This window comes from Dermacentor albipictus, chromosome 4 (assembly GCF_038994185.2).
Source record: "Dermacentor albipictus isolate Rhodes 1998 colony chromosome 4, USDA_Dalb.pri_finalv2, whole genome shotgun sequence".
In the NCBI taxonomy this organism is placed as follows: domain Eukaryota; kingdom Metazoa; phylum Arthropoda; class Arachnida; order Ixodida; family Ixodidae; genus Dermacentor; species Dermacentor albipictus.
Genome location: NC_091824.1, coordinates 83,132,795 through 83,151,269, shown reverse-complemented (window position 1 = coordinate 83,151,269; position 18,475 = coordinate 83,132,795). Strand labels below are relative to the sequence as shown.

The 18,475-nt window shown below is 44.3% G+C and overlaps 1 protein-coding gene across 4 annotated transcripts in view; it reads right to left on the bottom strand.

Moving 5' to 3' along the window:
* The window catches only part of LOC139059181 (pyruvate kinase PKM-like), a 51,496-nt gene that overhangs the window by 18,787 nt on the left and 14,234 nt on the right, over positions 1-18,475 (bottom strand). For 3 of the 4 annotated variants that reach the window (XM_070537200.1, XM_070537197.1, XM_070537198.1), the window contains exons 2-4: positions 12,433-12,588; positions 6,271-6,362; positions 2,033-2,167 (exon numbers count right to left, since the gene is read on the bottom strand). In XM_070537200.1, coding sequence (XP_070393301.1) covers positions 2,033-2,167; positions 6,271-6,362; positions 12,433-12,568 — 363 coding nt within the window. In that variant the 5' untranslated portion in view covers positions 12,569-12,588. Of the gene's footprint in view, positions 1-2,032; positions 2,168-6,270; positions 6,363-12,432; positions 12,589-12,717; positions 12,933-18,475 lie in introns of all 4 variants that reach the window. The other variant, XM_070537199.1, reaches the window with a different exon arrangement.

Genomic DNA, 18,475 nt, shown 5'->3' with positions numbered 1-18,475 from the left:
CGTGAAAGGAGTAACAACCATCAGGGCGTGGCTTGACTGACCACGAGAGTGATGTCGACTACTGCATTCCGATTATCTTCGTCATTGCGTCATATGCAAGAGTGAAGTTGCAACATCAGAGGCAGAGTTCAGCGGGGTGGCACGACATTGTGGGCGGGACACTGCGAACAGTTTGACCATTCCTATTGGTTGATGATGTGATGACCTCTTTCACTAGTGAGAGTCCTAGGGAAGATGGAGGGTTTTGGAAGACATACTGTGAGTGAGGCGTGCGCTCCCCGAGAATCATGTACATAGCTTATGCTACAAGAACGATGTAGCTGCAGGCTACCATGTTGATATGTACTACACTCTCTTTCTGCTAGTACGAGCGTGTCTTTGTAAATAAGTTTGCTCTCTTGCTGATTTGAAATTAAAGTTTACGCTCTCTCTCTCTCTCCCATGTGGATAAACCTTGTTCTATTCCTCCGACCTCCCAACATCATACTCATCAGCAAGGAAGCAACTCTCGTCTAGAAAGTTCAGACGACGGTGTGGGCCAGCTTAGTCTCCGTGCAAAGTCCCGGTAGCACAGGCCAGCAACCAGTTCCGAGACACACAGGCTAGAGCGTGACCCTCTGTGCAAAGCCAGAGCCAGAGACAACCCAAATCCAACAATGGCAACTTCTTTTTTCTTCTCCGCAGCTACTATATGTACGGGGTACTTCTATTTGTCACTCGTACTGTCCAGGACTGCCCAAGATGCTGCTTTCAGTCAGTCAGTGTTAACATGCGCAGCTTAGCCAGTCCCTGGGCTGTCTAGCACGACAAATTGAAGAGGACCATTTTGACTGCTGTGTTTGCATTTAATGGGCTGACACTGGACAGTGAACGCTATCCACATATCTTTCTGCTGCTGCAGCTCAGAAGCATTAATAACTTTGCAAATTAAAAATTTATATGCCCTTCCACTCTGTGAAGAAGGACGAGCAGCAAAGCTGTGGCATTTTACTTGAATCTCCACATCTATGTTGTTGGTGTTTTGGGACACAGACAACAAATGGAAACAACTGTGGATCGATTTTTCTTATTCTTTTATGAAGTAGTGACGTGTGCAAGTACCACCAGATGGCAGACGGGAATTCAAAAATATTTACAACTTTACTGTGAACTACGCAATTAATGAAACTCGACGTAACGTTAGAGTCATCTTAATGCCTAATTGTCACAATTTGTTTCGGGATAGTTTAGATTAAACGAGAGTTACAGCTGTTTTCTCTAACCATACTCCCTCCGTAGACTGCTATGTATTGACAGCAGACGGGAAAATTCTGTAACGTTTACAACTTCACTGTGAACTGCGACAAGTTATTCAAACTTGGCTTAATGATAGAGTAATCTTAATGGCCAATTTCAGTATGATGTTTTGCCAAGATGCCTACATTAGATTGAGAACTATAGAGCATTTGCGAGAAAGTGGAGACAAATTTTTTCATGTTGACGCAACGAGTAGACAGACATCGACCACCGCCAGAGGGTAGCTATATACAGCTTCGCTACAAAATTGTGGATTTTTAACATCCTAAAAGTGCACAGCGAGCTATATGGTACATCGTAATGGAAGGCTCTGGATTAACTACAACCCACGATCTCGAGCTCAGCAGTGGAGCACCATTGCCACAGGCTACCCCTGCAGGTCAGGGGAAAAAAATTGAAAAATGGATTGTTGCACAATGCAGGTCTTGAGGCTGCATGAAATGCATCAGTACATTAGAATACCCATTCCATTTCGCCCAACTTTTCTTTTTGTTGTTTGTGCAGTGGTAAAATTGGTCGCATGTCAGCACTGATCCAACAACGAAAGGGAAAAACGGAAAATGAAATGGACTGTTGCAAAGTGCAGCCTCCGTTCCATTATTTGCGACTATCTTAGATTTATTTATATTTATATATCTTTATTTATTTATATTTATTTATATTTCTTATTTTATATTTTACCATGAGTCATAAAGCTGTAACCTGGGGTCATGAGAAAGTAGGAGGTGCAGCTTACGCCGAGCAGAAGGCCCGTGCGAATCTCTGGGCCCTTGGTGTCCAGGGCAATTGCAGTGTGGCGGGAATCCGGCTTGATTTCTTCATTCAGCAAACGCTCTGCTTCACGAATATTCTTGATGGAGCCCTCGTGGTACTGGTGACAAAAGGAAAAGAAATTTTGCAACACAACGAATTCAATGGGCACTAAACGAGTCTAAAATCGTGGGCATCACAGGTTAGCTTTGTGCATGTTCAAGCTCATTGACAAAAAATGGCCACGACTGCAGAGGCATAATTACACTTTCAAAGTGCAACTACCCCATGCAATTTAGTAAGAAACCCAATGAATTAATGCCTCCTCAAAGATATCAATAAACCTACAAATGCAGGAGTAGCACTATTAGCTGTTTTGTTACCATTAGGAATGCTCCAATTTTGGGTGCTTTTATGTTTGAACATTTTATTTCAAGACATAGTAGTCGCAACATATTTTCCAATACATAAAATTATAGCCCGGTCACTCGTGTTTTGAATGCACATATGACAGTAATAATTGCTTTGACGAAACTTCAAAATGCCACTTCAAGGAAAATGAATGAATATGCTCATTTGCTATTACTAGTGTAAGTAGTGAAAGTAAACAAAAATGAAATACACAAAATGTGCACCTGGTTTTTAATTCCCAACTTTTTCAAGTCAGATCATGCAAAAGAAATTACTATGAAAATTTGTTGGGGTCAGTACTAACCATAGCGATTCCCATGCTAAGCAGGAAAACAGTAGCGTCGCAAATGTGAAAATGGGCAAGTTCCTACTGTACACTTGAGTTTTTACTCGTTGCAGCAGGCACCTGCTTTGTTTTTTACTACATTCTTTAGGCTTGAGAAGCAATGTTTCTCAGGACAGAGAGCATGCGAAGCCTCCTCATACATGATTATCGCATTCCATAAGCCTTTCTGGGCAAGTAAGGGGGTCTAGTTTGTGTTCTACTTGTGCTGGATCATCCATGTGCTCTATTCAGTTCCTGTAGAGTGCTGTACAATAATGTGGAGTGCTGCATAGTACTGGTGTACAGTACTAAATAAATGCACTTTCTCAGCACTTTCTCAGGTGGTACTCAATGTTTAAGAAATAATACACAACTAGTCAAAGTTCGACCAAAGTCACCCTGGAATTGACTGTGCGCTGTTGCGAGTGAAAATCCCCACACGACGGAAATGATCGCTCGTAATAATTTGTATGTATGCTGTTGAAGTGCTCACAAATTAAAGCAACCCGCTGTGGGGAAAATGAAGTTGCACTTGATATTTAGTCAATTATAAAAACCATTATAAAAATAATGTGCACTCATGAGCATCTACATCATTTTATACATAGTTGAAACAGCGTACACACTGGATCGGACAATAGTAAATCTGAGAAAGAAGCTTCTGTGTCTCCACTGCTGCTGTCATTTAAACATTATCATGCAGAGTCAATCAAAGCACAAATTTTGCATCTTTTTATTGAATTGTGAGGAGCATTGGAGCCTAGTCTCAACAATATCTCCAGTCGAAGCTTTATTTTTCCAGATGCCACAATGTGCAAGAAATTGTCAAATCTGACAAAAAGCTTAAGTTCGGTTGTCATTTCAGATGGTGCATGATGTTGCTACAGTCAAATCTCGTTACTACGAACCCCACATTAATTTCTCAAATTTACGAATATTTTAAAGATCCCCACCAGACTGCCTATATTTCAATGTAAAAATATTTCAGACCTACGAATTTCAATACAGCACATACTTCAGAATAACGCACATAGTTTATTTTCCCATCATCAGTATTCCGAATTCTGCTAAATGTAACAGCGCCGCAACTCTCACATTAAGGGGACAGGGTAGGTCCTATTCTAGCCATGCATTTTAGGCTGTGTTCGTGACCCTTTTTCTCGTGATCTGCTGGGGTTAGAACATTAATCTTGGTGGCATTGTAATCAGCAATGCTAGGTAGTGTTACTGAACTAGGATTATTTCTTTTTAGAGATTAGATTTTTTTGTTTTCATTTTTTTACAGGACCCACCTAATTTTAGAGCCAAAATCTGCAGTAAATAGCCTGTAAACAAAAATCACCTACAAGAATATTTAAAATCCTAGTTCAGTAGACTTTCTGTAATGTTTGCTCAATATCTGGGAAATGTTATCGCCCTAGCGCTTGTAGTTTCTGAAAAAAAGGGTCAAATGCAGCAAAATTTGGTGTTCTGAGATAATTGGCTTTGAAGTGGAAGAAAAAGCTTTATTGCAATGTAGGACTATAGAAACAAATTCTGGGGCATTTTTTCAATAGCCACCAGCCTGGTAGTCCCCTCCATCGTCAACACTTCTTTTCTGTGCTAGCTGCCTTGTTTTCCGGGCCTCCTTAGTTACCAGTCGTGTAGCCCTCTCTGCAAAGTACAGTCGCCGCCGGTCAACTTCGCGCAACCACTGGACTGTGAACCGTCCTGGAGAAACTCCGAATGACCTCAAAATGTCGCCTCGAGCAATGCTACGGTCATTAAAATTTAGCACAGTATCCATTGTCACTATTTTCAGCGTCTTGAGGCCAAGAAAGACATTCTTCGGAGCCCGCTCCCATACAACCTTGTTGAACGCCTCATTCGCGTTCTGAGTTTTTCCATGGAGACATTTCTGGAGAAGCTCAGGCTTTCAGAGCTGCTGAAACACCGGCGTTCTGCTTCGAGCGTTCCACCGAGCGCGAAAGCTTCGATGCAGACGCTCACGTGGTGGCCGCAGCGCCCCCTCCTGGATTGTGTTGCGGAGAATTGGCGTCATTGGAGGTCGACTTATGCCGGTTTCCGTGGAAGAGAGGTTTTTCAAAGTACTTCTTTGGCTTCGTCATTGCATTAACGCTAAATAACCAGCACCAAAGTTTAAATAAATTCGATTATCCGCGAAAACACGCAAAAGCACGAGCAAAACGCCCCGCGTTGCGAGTAATCCAGCTGCGTCTTAGGATTCGTTTGGCTAAGTGAAATATGCTAGCTAGGTTTTCACTGTTGGTAGATGAGTGACAGCCATTCCGCTAAACGTGACAAAAAATAGGCGGTGAAAAAAATTTTTTTTTTTCAGTTTAGGAGAGGCAAGGATCCCGAGCATGTGTCAAAGGGGGCGTGGCTGGATGCTGCCTAGGTTTCGAAAAATGTTGATTTTGAGGTAAATATTTCGCGTACGGGCAAATGAAACACTGGGCCATGTTAAGGAGAGAATAGAGATTTTAAATTACACAAAAACAAAAAATCGATTTTTTTCGGAAAATTTGCCTACCCTGTTCCGTTAAACAGAAACTGCGATTGTAGTAGCAATCATCACAATGTCGAGTGCCAACTGCTTCACCACAAACTTCAAGTACTTCACGATAAAGGTTTGGCGATGTTCGCGCGAGATCCAACGATTAATGCAGCTAGTGATAAAGAAGTGAAAGCAGTTTTCGCTGCAGGACAAATTGGACATATTAAAGCCGCTGATGAAATTGATCAATTTCTATAGGTGAGGTAACGAAAGATTAAATACTGTCCCGTTCAAGTGCCAGAGAAGAACAAAGCACTATCCAAAAGTGCAAATAAAAAATGTAGCCGTATTAAGCAAACATGTAAGCAGAAAAGAAACCAATACTCAAACAACGACGATCATCAGTCGTTCGAATCTGAATTCATGGCTCAAGTCTGTCCTGCATTTATACATGTGTCACCATAAATTCCAGAGTACTAACAGCCGGTGCTTGCACACATTAAAAAAATGGGATACGTTACTTGCATCATATGCGAAATCTCATTAGACAAGACTTTTGTTACACAATTAGCAATAACATTGAACATCTTTAGATACAGTAGGCTTACCTTGCACCAATCTGTAACTTGACAGCAGTAATGCCCCAATCAGGAATAGTCACCAAGTAACAAAACCATGTGTGCATGGCAGTATGCCCTTTTACTGCACGAAATTGTATTGACAACAGTGCTGATGAATAGGTGGCTCATTCCTTTTTGATTATGATTACTGAAAAGATTTAACTAGCGCGCAACTGCATGGCTCAACCTACAGTAGCCAATAAAGAAAGGTTGACACTAACATATGGTCACCCCTTCGTCGTCCAACATCAGAAGCTGCATGCACTGATCACAACATTATAGTAGTATGTGCAAAATAGCAATGATGGGCTGGAGGCATAGCACACATGGCATTTCTGTAGTTTTTCAAAAAAAAAAGAAGCCATTCGTACCTCATGAGTACCATGTGAGAAGTTCAACCTGGCAACGTTCATGCCAGCCTTCATCATGTTCAGCAACATCTTCACATCTCTTGATGCAGGACCTGCACAGAATGACTGATGTTGGAATGCCACCACAATCTCACTGATGCGATTGACAAAATGCCCCGAGTTCTAATAAGCTATGTTCAGCTGAGGGTGGACCAAAAACTGTCCAGAACAAGTCATGAAATTTTGATGAAAATGAAAAAGTCATAATTTATAGTGATATAATCGACCAAGTTGTTCGCGCTTTAAATAGGGTTCTTTTTTTCCTTGTGGACAACAGAGATCACAAATTCTGGTTTACATATATCTTTTCTGGTTGTAATTAACTTCTGCAATTTCTAGTATTTGTTGCTTCTATCTGTTGTATATATGCTTTATGATCTTGCTTCTGTGTACGAATTTCATGTTTTCTTGCCCTGTGCCATTGCCAAAGTTGTTGTAGGAGGTTGTAGAGAACTTCTGCAGCCATTTGTCGTGGCTTTTCACTCAACCACTTTCATTTTATTTTTGTGCAAATGGAAAATAAATTTTGATTTCATTGCATTTGAAATTGGCACAGAAAGTCATGAAAAACTATGTTGTGCCAATTTCCAGTAAAGCCTTGGTACAAGAGCCAGATGCTGACCACACAGCTGCAGATTACTGTATGCAAGTTGGTTGCTTTTAAGTGCACCATATGTATTGCATAAGATTGCAGCCTTTGTAATATAAAGATGTCCGAGCTTTATTCTGTGCATCTAAAAAGTTCACGCTAACAAATGACGCAGCCTTCACGGCAATGAGTGAAACTGCAGAACCGTGAAGAGCTGTGGAACCCCTCATTGCATGATGGCACACATGAGTGCTTTTGTACGTGTGCGAGTTTGCGAATGAGTACATTGACTTCTGTGGTTTCCCTTCAAGATACAAAATGCCCTCACATGAAGATCAGCTAAATGAACAAAGAAATCGTGCAGATCCAACAAACTGTGGGAATCTATGTAAGCAAAGCTTTCTGTGCTGTTTGCTTTGATTGACAATTATTGGCGAGTTGATGTTAAATGTTACCTAGTATGCACCATTGCCGTTTGTCTACGCAGTAGACAGAACAGATGGCGAGAAGCGTTTGCTTGAGGCGCTTTTATGTGCCACTGTTCATAACCTCCAAGCAAGTTAGCATTGTCATTGCTTCACAAGGCACATCGCATCGCGACAGAAGCATACCATACTGAACCTTCAAATTAAATTTATTCAATTTTTCCTCAACTGCTGTCGTGTCCAGAAGTTAGCTTGGCTTTCTTGGCTTTTTATGCCGCTTTTCCCGCTCCCGCCCTCCCCCCATGTATGCGAGCTGCGAGTGAAGAGTAGCACTTCACTCGTTTCGCAACTGCATCTGTTCTACCCCATTTTCTGCCTGCTATCCCTATCTCCTCCGTACCATTCTATTTATCCCCCCTTTGGGCTGTTGCACGTTAGTACAAAGGTAGGTGCTGCAGTTTCTGCAATGCTTTCGCAGGGGTCAGAGATAATTACAGCAGTCAAGAGGGCATATGCTGTGACGTCTACAGAGCTGCAGAGGGCATTGTGGCAATGTGATGGAAAGGTCCAAACGAGCTTCTCGCATTGCCTTTTTTTCTGCCACACTCCTGCCGGGTATATGCACACTCTGAACGACCTCCCCCCTGTGGCATGCAAGACAGTGACAGCAGCAACAGCAGCCACAGCAGTGAAAATGTCAAAGGAAGAAGCAAAGAAAACTTAGCTTTAAATGCATTGATTTTTTTGCAGCTAGGGTCACACTTGTCTACTTCCCACTACTGCTAGCGTATAATTGCTTTCACACTCGCCTAACAATATTTCCAGCATGTTTTCAGCAGATGACTTCAAACACAATCGTGACTGCAAACCGAAAAAGTCAGATAAAAAAATGTTCTACAATGCTTTGTGTTACCACTGCAGGATTGGACACTGACCGGTATGCTTTCCATTGAACTAAATACAACAGCGTCAATAAAGATTGCTGCCGGTCTCTTTAAGCAAAATTTGAGCACTTGACACCGAGCCAGTGCCAAGTTAAAACACAGCTTTATTCTTTCCAGCCATAATCCAGGAGCAAGTGTAACAGCTGTAAAGGGTATTTATTCGGGTCGTAGGGAAGCAGCGACCAACGTGGCAACAGCAGGTAGGGCGCAGGCAGCGAACGAACTGGGTACAAGCCACGCGATGGCAACAGGGCTTTTCAGCCTGCCGATCTTCTTTGTCACACAGCCATGAAAACTAACTTTGCCCTTTCATCATTAGCAGCTTTATGAAAGATCCCTCACCTTGCCCTTTTTCATAAACTATACCATCACACCCACCTAAGTAAGTTTATTTGCAACCCACACTGTTTTTCATTTGTGTGTGTGTGTAGGTAACCACACACAATACTTTTTGACCATCCCTTCCTTTTAAAGCAAAGCTTTCTTTGCCTACCATCCCATGGTTTCACCTGGTTTGGTCGGTTGCTGGTTGAGTTCTTGCAGAGTCGACTCAAATTTACTTAAACACTTATATAACTTATATTCGAACTTCGGCCCCCCAAAGCAGCAACTCAGTGCTCTAACTAATAGGCCACAACCATGCCAACATGAACAAGCTCACTGTGACGATCACCATGTGTTGATTATGATTCCCATATTGTGGCACATACCCTGAATGAGGAAAAGGCCCAGAAACCTGTCCGCGTGTTGATTATGATGATGATTTCTATGCAATGGCACATATCGTCAACCAAGAAGCAGAAAGTACATATAATGCCAATACCAACTAGGTTTAAGATGACCACTGCATGATGATTATGATTTCTGTACTATGGCATGTACCTACAATGGAATATCGGCCAAGAAATGCATCTGCATGTTAATCATGATCATAATTTCCATACAATGACAAATACCCATAACAGAGGATTGGCCAAGAGGCAGGTGGATGGAATATGCTCCCAGCGAGGGATCAGACAATAAGCAGGAGGTACACATTTTGCCAATGCCTACTAGATCTTTGAGCTCATGATTTCCATACTATGACCCACAATGGTGGAGCGGCCAAGAAGCAGCTGGTACATCTAAAGCATGAGGAAAGGGAGAAACAATCCTATTTGCCACATTACGACACAAGGTTTGTCACATCATGTAGCACAAGAACATGAGAGCACATGCCCGCGCCAGTCTCCTCTATGCCAAAGACAGAGGAATGAAATGGGCAAATATAGAATTTTACTAATGGCTTCACAAAAGCTTCGATTCACATGTGTTTGGGTCTGCATAATTTTTTATCACTAAGAAGCTACCACACATACATTGTCTGCTCTCTTCACGAGTTATTTTTTGTTAGTGCTAACGATTTCATTGCATATCATTTTGTTCTGCTTTTTACACCCATGCAATGTTGTAATGGAACATATAAGTTCCATCTACAGGTTTCTTTCAAGGACTATATGACGTGCAACTATGCCGTAACGCCTGAGAATGCACAGGCATCTGCATTCATGCTTGAGAACCAAGTATAAGGTAGCACTCATGTGTAAGACTGTGTGCACACTATAGCTTCTTTCAGCATAGAAATTTTCCAGTTCATATGATGGAAGCCATGAAAATCCGACATGGTGCATTTTCTGCATGTAAGAACGCTGTTGTGAGACAAAATTCATGACTATCGCTCAATGTACATCTCCATAACTACCGTATTGGTGAGCACCAAAATAAAAGGAAACTAATCTTAAGAGGAAACTTTAGCTCGGGAGCTACTATAGAAATACATGGGAACTGATTGTTTTTCTCGGCAATTACTGCACAGATTTTGATGATGTTTGTTGCACTGAAAAGAAAGTTAAAATCTAGCGACTGTAGGAACCAGACTTTATTAAAATTTATTTAAACCATAAATTTTTTTAGGAAAGTTCTCCAAGATTGGAAAATTTTAAAAAAAATTAACAATCAAACGTTTACAACTCTACTTGGCAATGAAAAATAACACCACAATTTATAACCTGCACCTAATACATCTAAAACAGACAAAATTGGTTCATTATAAACCACACTGAAATATACTATGTAATGTGGAAGTAGAACTTCTGCAAAACCCTCGTAAACATTTTAACAATTGGACGTAAACTGTAAATTCACATACCAAATCGGCTTTAGATGGTCTAACGGATGCAATTTAAATATATATGTTCTTGGTGCAGAGTTACAACCATGCAAAACGTGTCACTAGCTTTTGATGAAAATGAGTGCTTCTATTTTCATATTGTAGCTCTCCATTTTAGGAAGTTTTCATTAAATGTTCGGTATCAAAAAATTCTGCTTCCTGGAGTAACAAGAATTCAGCTTTTTCCCTCAAATGCAACAAATCTCATTCAAATCAGTCAAGCGATTTTCTTAAAAGCATCTGTGTGTTTAACATGTATTTGAATAGGGAAATCTGAGATGGGCTTTGACATGAAGCTTCCTCAATGGGATCATCAAGTTGTGCCATAAACATTCAGAGATTTAATGCCATCTTTATTTTATGTTGCCCAACACCAATATGCATCCTCTTCACCTCACTATAACAATGTTTTATAGCCATGTTGCATATCTTTCCGAAACCCACAGAAAGCTCAAGGAACCAACTGCGTTTTGAGATTTCACTGGTATGTCGAACGTGAAGAACCTATTTTTTTGTTTATGTGCCATAGTTGGTGCTGAAAGTAACATCTCCATGCAGAGTTGGCCACAAAAGCTTATGGTATGCGCATGAAATTTTTGAAAAAAAAAAGAACTGCGAAGTCTGGAGACATAGCTCCGAAATCAATCTTAGCATGTAGTAGCACTTGTGACCTACACTCAAAGCTACTGAACCTGTGTCCCATAAGCTACTTAACCTGTGTCCCATAAACTTTTTGGGCTGACTACATGGACAACGTTAACTGCCTTCCTAAAATTTGTTATAGTAAAACCACTTTTGTTTTTGCCAAAACACAGATTAAGATGTAACAGTACCTAGTTGGTTAGCATGCTGATGACGAATGAATTTTTTTTATTACTTCACAGTATTCAAAATGCTCTTTATGGGTGCTTTTAGCATTCTTACGACATAGGAGTCTTTATCAAATTGCTGTGAATTTTCTCAATGACAGGGCAAGAACATTATTAAACCACCTCCATAGAGTTCTACAAGCACCTGACTTCATATCAGGGACAAATATTTTATGCAATCGCTTCCAAGTTAATCTTGAAAAGGATGCAAAGCAATTGTGCAAGACTGTACAAAGGGACCTGCAAGGATATGGACAAATTACTGTCAGCCAAACCACATGGAGCATTTCGGGTACAATTACGATGTCACCGCTGTCAGTACATTATGTAGCAATGTTATGGATCCCGTATATTTTTGAAGTAGCTGGATAGGTGCTTTCCAAGCATGCTAGACCTAAAGAAGTTGACATTCGAATATCTGATGTCCTTGTAGAGTCCTTGCTAGCGTCTATATTCTGTAAACTTGACAAAACTTGCTGAAGAATGAAAATTCTTAATCTGCTTTGCCATTTAAGTTTTTCATGATCCTGAAGATACAAGAAATGCAATGAAACAGTTTTCAACTAATGTCACAAGAGGTTATGGTGAGGAAGAGGCGGACACAGAAAAGTTCCCATTGATGTCGTTGCAGCAACCTGGCAAGCGTGCATCAATGCAACCCCTGAAAGCATCTTCCGTTCCAAAATGCATTCCAGCAGAGCAGCTTGGCTCAAACTCATCACTGAAAATGCAGCGTAGAGACCTTAGTCTTTGAAAGCGTCAGGTTGCGAACTCTCTCGCATTACAGAAATGCCGGTAGGTGAAGAGACATATACAGGAACATGCAAGTGGCTGGAGACCGCCCAAATCGCGAACACTGCAGCCTTAGCGGAATTCGAGCGCCGACCACAACTTCACCTCTACATTTTTTTTTCTTCTTCAACTGTGCTCCGTTCAATAGAACGTCAGAAATCGAAAACTGTATACCAGTAAACTAAACAAGGTTTCCCTGCAATAACGCGTGGGCGTGGCCTAACATCGCTTCGAAGCAGCGGCAACTGAAGCTCGGCCAGCTCGGCGGTCGAGAAATTCAAATACGCGCGCTCACCGATGGTGCAGATGATTCCGGTCAGTCGGACGAACGCCGTCGGCTGGTTCACGTCCAGGGTGCTGAGATGCTCGAGCAGCGTGTTGGCGTGAACGGCGTACACCTGGTGCGGCTTCGGGGGCTCCACTTGCGCCATGGTCGGTTCTTCCACGCGATCTGGAAAAAACGGGCAGTCGAGTTCGAAATCAGCACAGCAGATCGCGGGACGGCCTGCCTACGCCGCGCTCGCGAAAGCGAAGGCGGGCAAACCGACGCCCAGCCCGACAGATCGCTCGCACTACTCACAGCGTGCCCAAAGGGAGCTGCGACGATCGGCGATTCAAAAGGCCGAGATGACGACACGGGCCAGGCACGAAGCAAGCGTGCGCGGCTCGCCGAAACCGCTGAGAGGCGCGGTGCGCGATAGGCGGGCTATTGAGACGAGAGGGTCCACCACGCCCCGATGTTTCACCGGATGCCAAGAGATAAAGCAGCAGCGGCCGCCGAGAACCTGCGCGGGGCTAGGGCACGCAGAGCACGGTGAGCGCGTGACGGGCGCGTGGGGGCCGCGCACTGCCCGGAATGCGCGATCTGCGGTCAACGCGCCCGAAGCTCGGCGGGGGAAAATTAAAAAACAAAAAATAGCGTGCCCGCCACGAGCGCGCAGCACGTGGGTGAGGGGTCACACACTTGCGGCGCGCATGTGAAACTCGCCGGGAGGCAGTCGACGTGACGTCGGAGGGCAAGCCGAGTCGGGGAATCCAATGTGAAAGCCCAGCAGATGTCGACGGAAAAACAGACGACCAGTGCGAGTTGCGAGCAGTGCGAGTTGGGCATTGATTGCCGCCAAAACGATCCCCGAAAGTTAGTCGACCGAGGAACGGACCGACGGTTTGAATTACATTTTTCCTTTTCAATTTCACTCTAGCGTCTACGCGGTCACCTTGGCTATTTAGCGTGCGATCTGAAGCAGAGTCATGTAACCGCGCTGGCCAATATCCTAATTCTATCTCCACTTTGGAGTTCTGATATGCATGCAACCTTACACCACGGCCGTCTGCTTCAATATCCGAGCAAGCGCCCTTCACGGTGTGTGTCACGAATTCCGTCACTCGCGTAACAGTCAGCGCGCTAATCAACGTTACAAATGCACGCTGCAGCGAAATCACTGGGAAATTACGTGGCTGCAGCTTCGTCCATTGGCAATGAAGTACCATAGTGACACGGGAACAACTTTATTTTGATAAATATACAGGAACTACAGAAAAACATAGCATAGCTTTTTTTTTTTTTTTAAGTGCGACGCCGTAAAGACCGAACGTTCTGGCCAGCTCGCTTCAATGCTGAACCGCAACGGCTGCTTTCCGCGCTCAAAGCGCTGGGCTTCAGTGAAGCCTTCGAACAAGTCAAAACAGGAAGAGGGTATAGTGGCGACGCTTCAGCCTTACACTACACCGGTGTTACCCGAACGGAAGCCTTTCTGTTCTTCATGCATGCCCGAGTACGCTGTTTCGATGGGCTGACGTGCTCCGCGAGTCGTTCAGGTCTGTCGGTAGCTGAAACCACAATGCATAGCACATTCCTCCCCCCCCCCGCATTTTTTTTTTTTTATCCTTTAGGGATTCGGCTAGAAATTTTCGCTGTGTGCGGGACGATCGGCCGTATCCAATATCGTATGCGACTCACAAATGGCTGCGTAAGGCAGCACACGCATTGGCGTCCGAGAACGTCGTCATGAAAACCGCACAGAGCTGTGCAAGTCGCACTACGGTACACTCTTGAAACAGTTGCACCATTTGGGGTGTATATTTGCCCCACAACGATAATTGTCATCTGCCTTGCTTGCACTCTAAGTTTACACCCTTTGAGTCGTATCTTGCCACACATCTATAAACGTCATCTGTCTCGTCCACCTTTTCTTTCTTTAACGCTGCGAGCCCGGTACTTCCCAGTAACGAACGGCATGCGCGTTATCAACATGAGATAGCATTGCGGACAGGAAAGTAGCGGGCGCGGCGTTTTCAAGAGAGGAAACGCAAGCAAGGCAGATTATTATCCTTGTGTGGCAGATCTACACCCCACAGGGTGTGAACTTTCTTTAGAGTGAGCGTTTCCTTTCTTGAAAACGCTGAGCTCGCTACTTTCCGGTCGAGAATACTATATATGTCACGACGCGCATGCTGTCCGTGAACTGGAAGTACCGGGCTCACAGCATTAAAGAAAGGAAATGCAGGCAAAACATGATTATTGTGAGGCAAATACACACCCTAAAGGGCGCAACTATTTTAAAAGTGTGTAGGACAAGATTCGCCCCAAGATGCGCAAGCTTTTTTAAGAGTTTACGGTTGGCAGAGTATTGCAGAAGAATTTCCACACGCTTTATACCTTTAATGGTAAAATGTACAAAACGCCTTCGACGCGTCCTTATTTTGGGCGGTTTTTATGTACAGATAACGCCGGTAGTGCACCCTTCAAGGCTTTCAGGGCCGCATAAAGTTCTCCACATTTCGCAGGTTACGCCTGAAAAGGCGTACAAGGGTGTTTGACATATATAGTAACAGCATGTAATGACGTCGTCGCAGACATAGTTCTGCCATATTTGTTTTTCTTTAATCGGGATGCTGAATTAACAATTATATGTTGCTCACTAGTGCAAACAAGCGTGCACATATAGATTCCGCAGATGGCCGCGTATCTGTGCAAAACACAGACGTTTGCAGTTGCGATCAGTGCCCTCGCATGTAATATGGATAATAAATACGAGTGTACCGTGGAGCTGTTACGGTGCCCACTAAATTAGCAGCAACTTTTACCACTCGTCATCTGCCAGCTGCTGCTGTCTATAGTGTGCGTCATATTAACGTTGTTAAAGAGATATAAAATTGGTGTCTGTGTGTTTGCGAGCTCCGCGTTCGTAACAAAATGCAAATTTGGTCGCAAAGTGTTTCTGCTGTTGACGAATTCGCTTGTCTGGTAACATTCGGTGAACGGCCAGATCGTCTTTTCTTTTAACAGGGATAAACCACTGCAGTCTGCAGACAAGGACTCGCAAATATGGGCCGTCCAGCAGGCCCGGGGTGCGCTCGAAAAGCACAAGCCTCATGACCCACTACAAACGGGCCCAACTGGGGTAGTGCAGAGTAGGGCATAACCCCGGGTCGGACGCTTGGCCAGCGTCACGACGCGTTAAACCGTCGTTTGCCGGCACATTACTAAAGTTATCCCTATCGGCTTAAATGGTTCATGATGGATTACTTCCATCGCACGATAACGTCTATTAAAAAAAAAAAAACTGACAACCTAAAGTGAGCTTCTGAGATGCGTGCGAAAACCCGAAGACGGCTGCCAATCTATATATATATATTTGTAGACGCACTGTTTTCGTGTCACATTTGACGTCACGTGGGAAAAAGGGGGATTACGGAAAAAGTCATTTTTTTACGCACACGTGTAACGTTGACAACCATAACAGTTACGTTTACTATCCGGCACAGTATAGTGATTAGCAAGCAACACGGTGAAGCAAGAGCACGGACACGCAAATAAAGACCTGTGTATACCTTCACAGCGGCTCCTACGGATGGTGAGCATGGCTCAAATGTGAGCGTTTCCGTCGAGCCACTCTTTATGGCCGCGGAGGCGCCGGCGCACGCTCCGATCGAATCACGTACGCACCGACACGGAGGAAGTGGTGTATCTAGATACTGCAGCGTATACAGAATATATTTGTCGAGTGCACAGAGCAACGTCGCAGAGTCCGATGCTATTCTCGGGATAAGGAAGCGGAGATAAGAATGCCACACATTCCTGCAAACCAAACGGTCGGCGGCAAGGTGCACATCAGCGCGATAGGGACTAACGAAAAGCCCGTTCGATTCACCCTCTTTTATGACGCAGATCGAAAAGCACAATTTGGAAAAGCGTAAATTCTGATAACATCGCTCGCTGAATGTCAGTTGTTTTTTAACGTCGGAAACCACGGCTTGAGCATGAATGACGCCATAGCGGAGGGAGCACCAGAAGCATGCAGGGTTCATCAAAAGCAAGCAGTCATCGGAATCGCTGCGGCCGGGGATCGAGCCCGCGAACCTTTTTATCAGCAGCGGCTGTTTTTCTTTAACGTGCACCCAATTCCTTAACGTGCGCCCAATGCATGCGGTACACGGGCGGCGTTCTTGGATTTCGCCCCCATCGAAATGCGGCCGCCGCGACCGGGATTCGATCGCGCGACCTCGTGCTCAGCAGCGCAACGCCAAAGCCACTATAAGCAACCACGGCGGGTATAGACTACAAGTTTTTCACACCAAAATACGGCTATTTATTTCACAAACCGTAGTGGGCGTGTTATACGAACAGTCGCGTTTGGCGAAGAGCCACGGTTGCCGCGCCCGCACGGACAGCAACTTGGCGCTTTCAGCGCATGCTCGCGTTCGAGGATGCGTGCGAGCGCCTGTATCGTCAGCAATTTCCGCAATCGCGACAATTGCCCAGCCACGGGGGGCCTCGACCGCGATTCGCCAGCCTTGAAGTGCACACGAAGGGGACGGCATTCGCGACTGCATCCGCGAGTGGATTATTCAACCTCTCGGTCTGATGCAAGAGGCATTACCCCCGCTGCAGCAATGTGATGCGTCAACGATGAAGAAAGGCGTCAGACAGGGAGATACGATCTGACCAATGCTATTCACAGCGTGTTTACAGGAGGTATTCCGAGACCTGGATTGGGAAGAATTGGGGATAAGAGTTAATGGAGAATACCTTAGTAACTTGCGATTCGCTGATGATATTGCCTTGCTTAGTAACTCAGGGGACCGACTGCAATGCATGCTCACTGACCTGGAGAGGCAAAGCCGGAGGGTGGGTCTAAAAATTTATCTGCAGAAAACTAAAGTAATGTTTAACAGTCTCGGAAGTGAACAGCAGTTTACGATAGGTAGTGAGGCACTGGAAGTGGTAAGGGAATATATCTACTTAGGACAGGTAGTGACTGCGGATCCGGATCACGAGAGAGAAATAATCAGAAGAATAAGAATGGGCTGGGGTGCGTTTGGCAGGCATTCTCAGATCATGAACAGCAGGTTACCATTATCCCTCAAGAGAAACATTTATAACAGCTGTGTCTCACCAGTACTCAAGTACGGGGCGGAAACGTGGAGGCTTACGAAAAGGGTTCTACTTAAATTGAGGACGACGCAACGAGCTATGGAAAGAAGAATGATAGGTGTAACGTTAAGGGATAAGAAAAGAGCAGATTGGGTGAGGGAACAAACGCGAGTTAATGATATCTTAGTTGAAATCAAGAAAAAGAAATGGGCATGCGCAGGACACGTAATGAGGAGGGATGATAACCGATGGTCATCAAGAGTTACAGAATGGATCCCAAGGGAAAGGAAGCGTAGCAGAGGGCGGCAGAAAGTTAGGTGGGCGGATGAGATTAAGAAGTTTGCAGGGACAACATGGCCACAATTAGTACATGACCGGGGTAGTTGGAGAAGTATGGGAGAGGCCTTTGCCCTGCAGTGGGCGTAACCAGGCTGATGATGATGATGCGCCCATATCACTGTACTGCTGCTACTATATGCTATACAAATTGTTCGGAAGCAGCATATCCACGACAAATGCGAGACGTGTAACCCTTCCTTGTAACGTAAAGTATATTGACACGTGTATTTATATTTATCGGGCGACCAGGTTTCACCGCCTAACAAATCTTATCGCGCAGCGCGGGACGCGCTTGCATGTATCCGAAGTTTCTGGAAAGTTATCGATGCTTCTATCCGCGTGTCTGTTGTCGCCGAACCTTGTGTTATCAGATTTCATCGCGTGACATGAATGGTGTAGAACTTTGTGGAAGACACGCGGGTCCCATCAGGTAATCTGGAACATTCGACGACTGATCTATAAAAGCCGACGCGCTTGACCCGCTGATCAGTTTTTCCGACGATCGCCGACCGTGTTCGCCGCTATCGTTGTGCTGTAAGTGTAGCCTGTTTTTGTGGGCACAGGTTCGCCCAATAAAAGTTAGTTTTCTCGTTCACAGTATTGCTACTGTGTTATTGCTTCT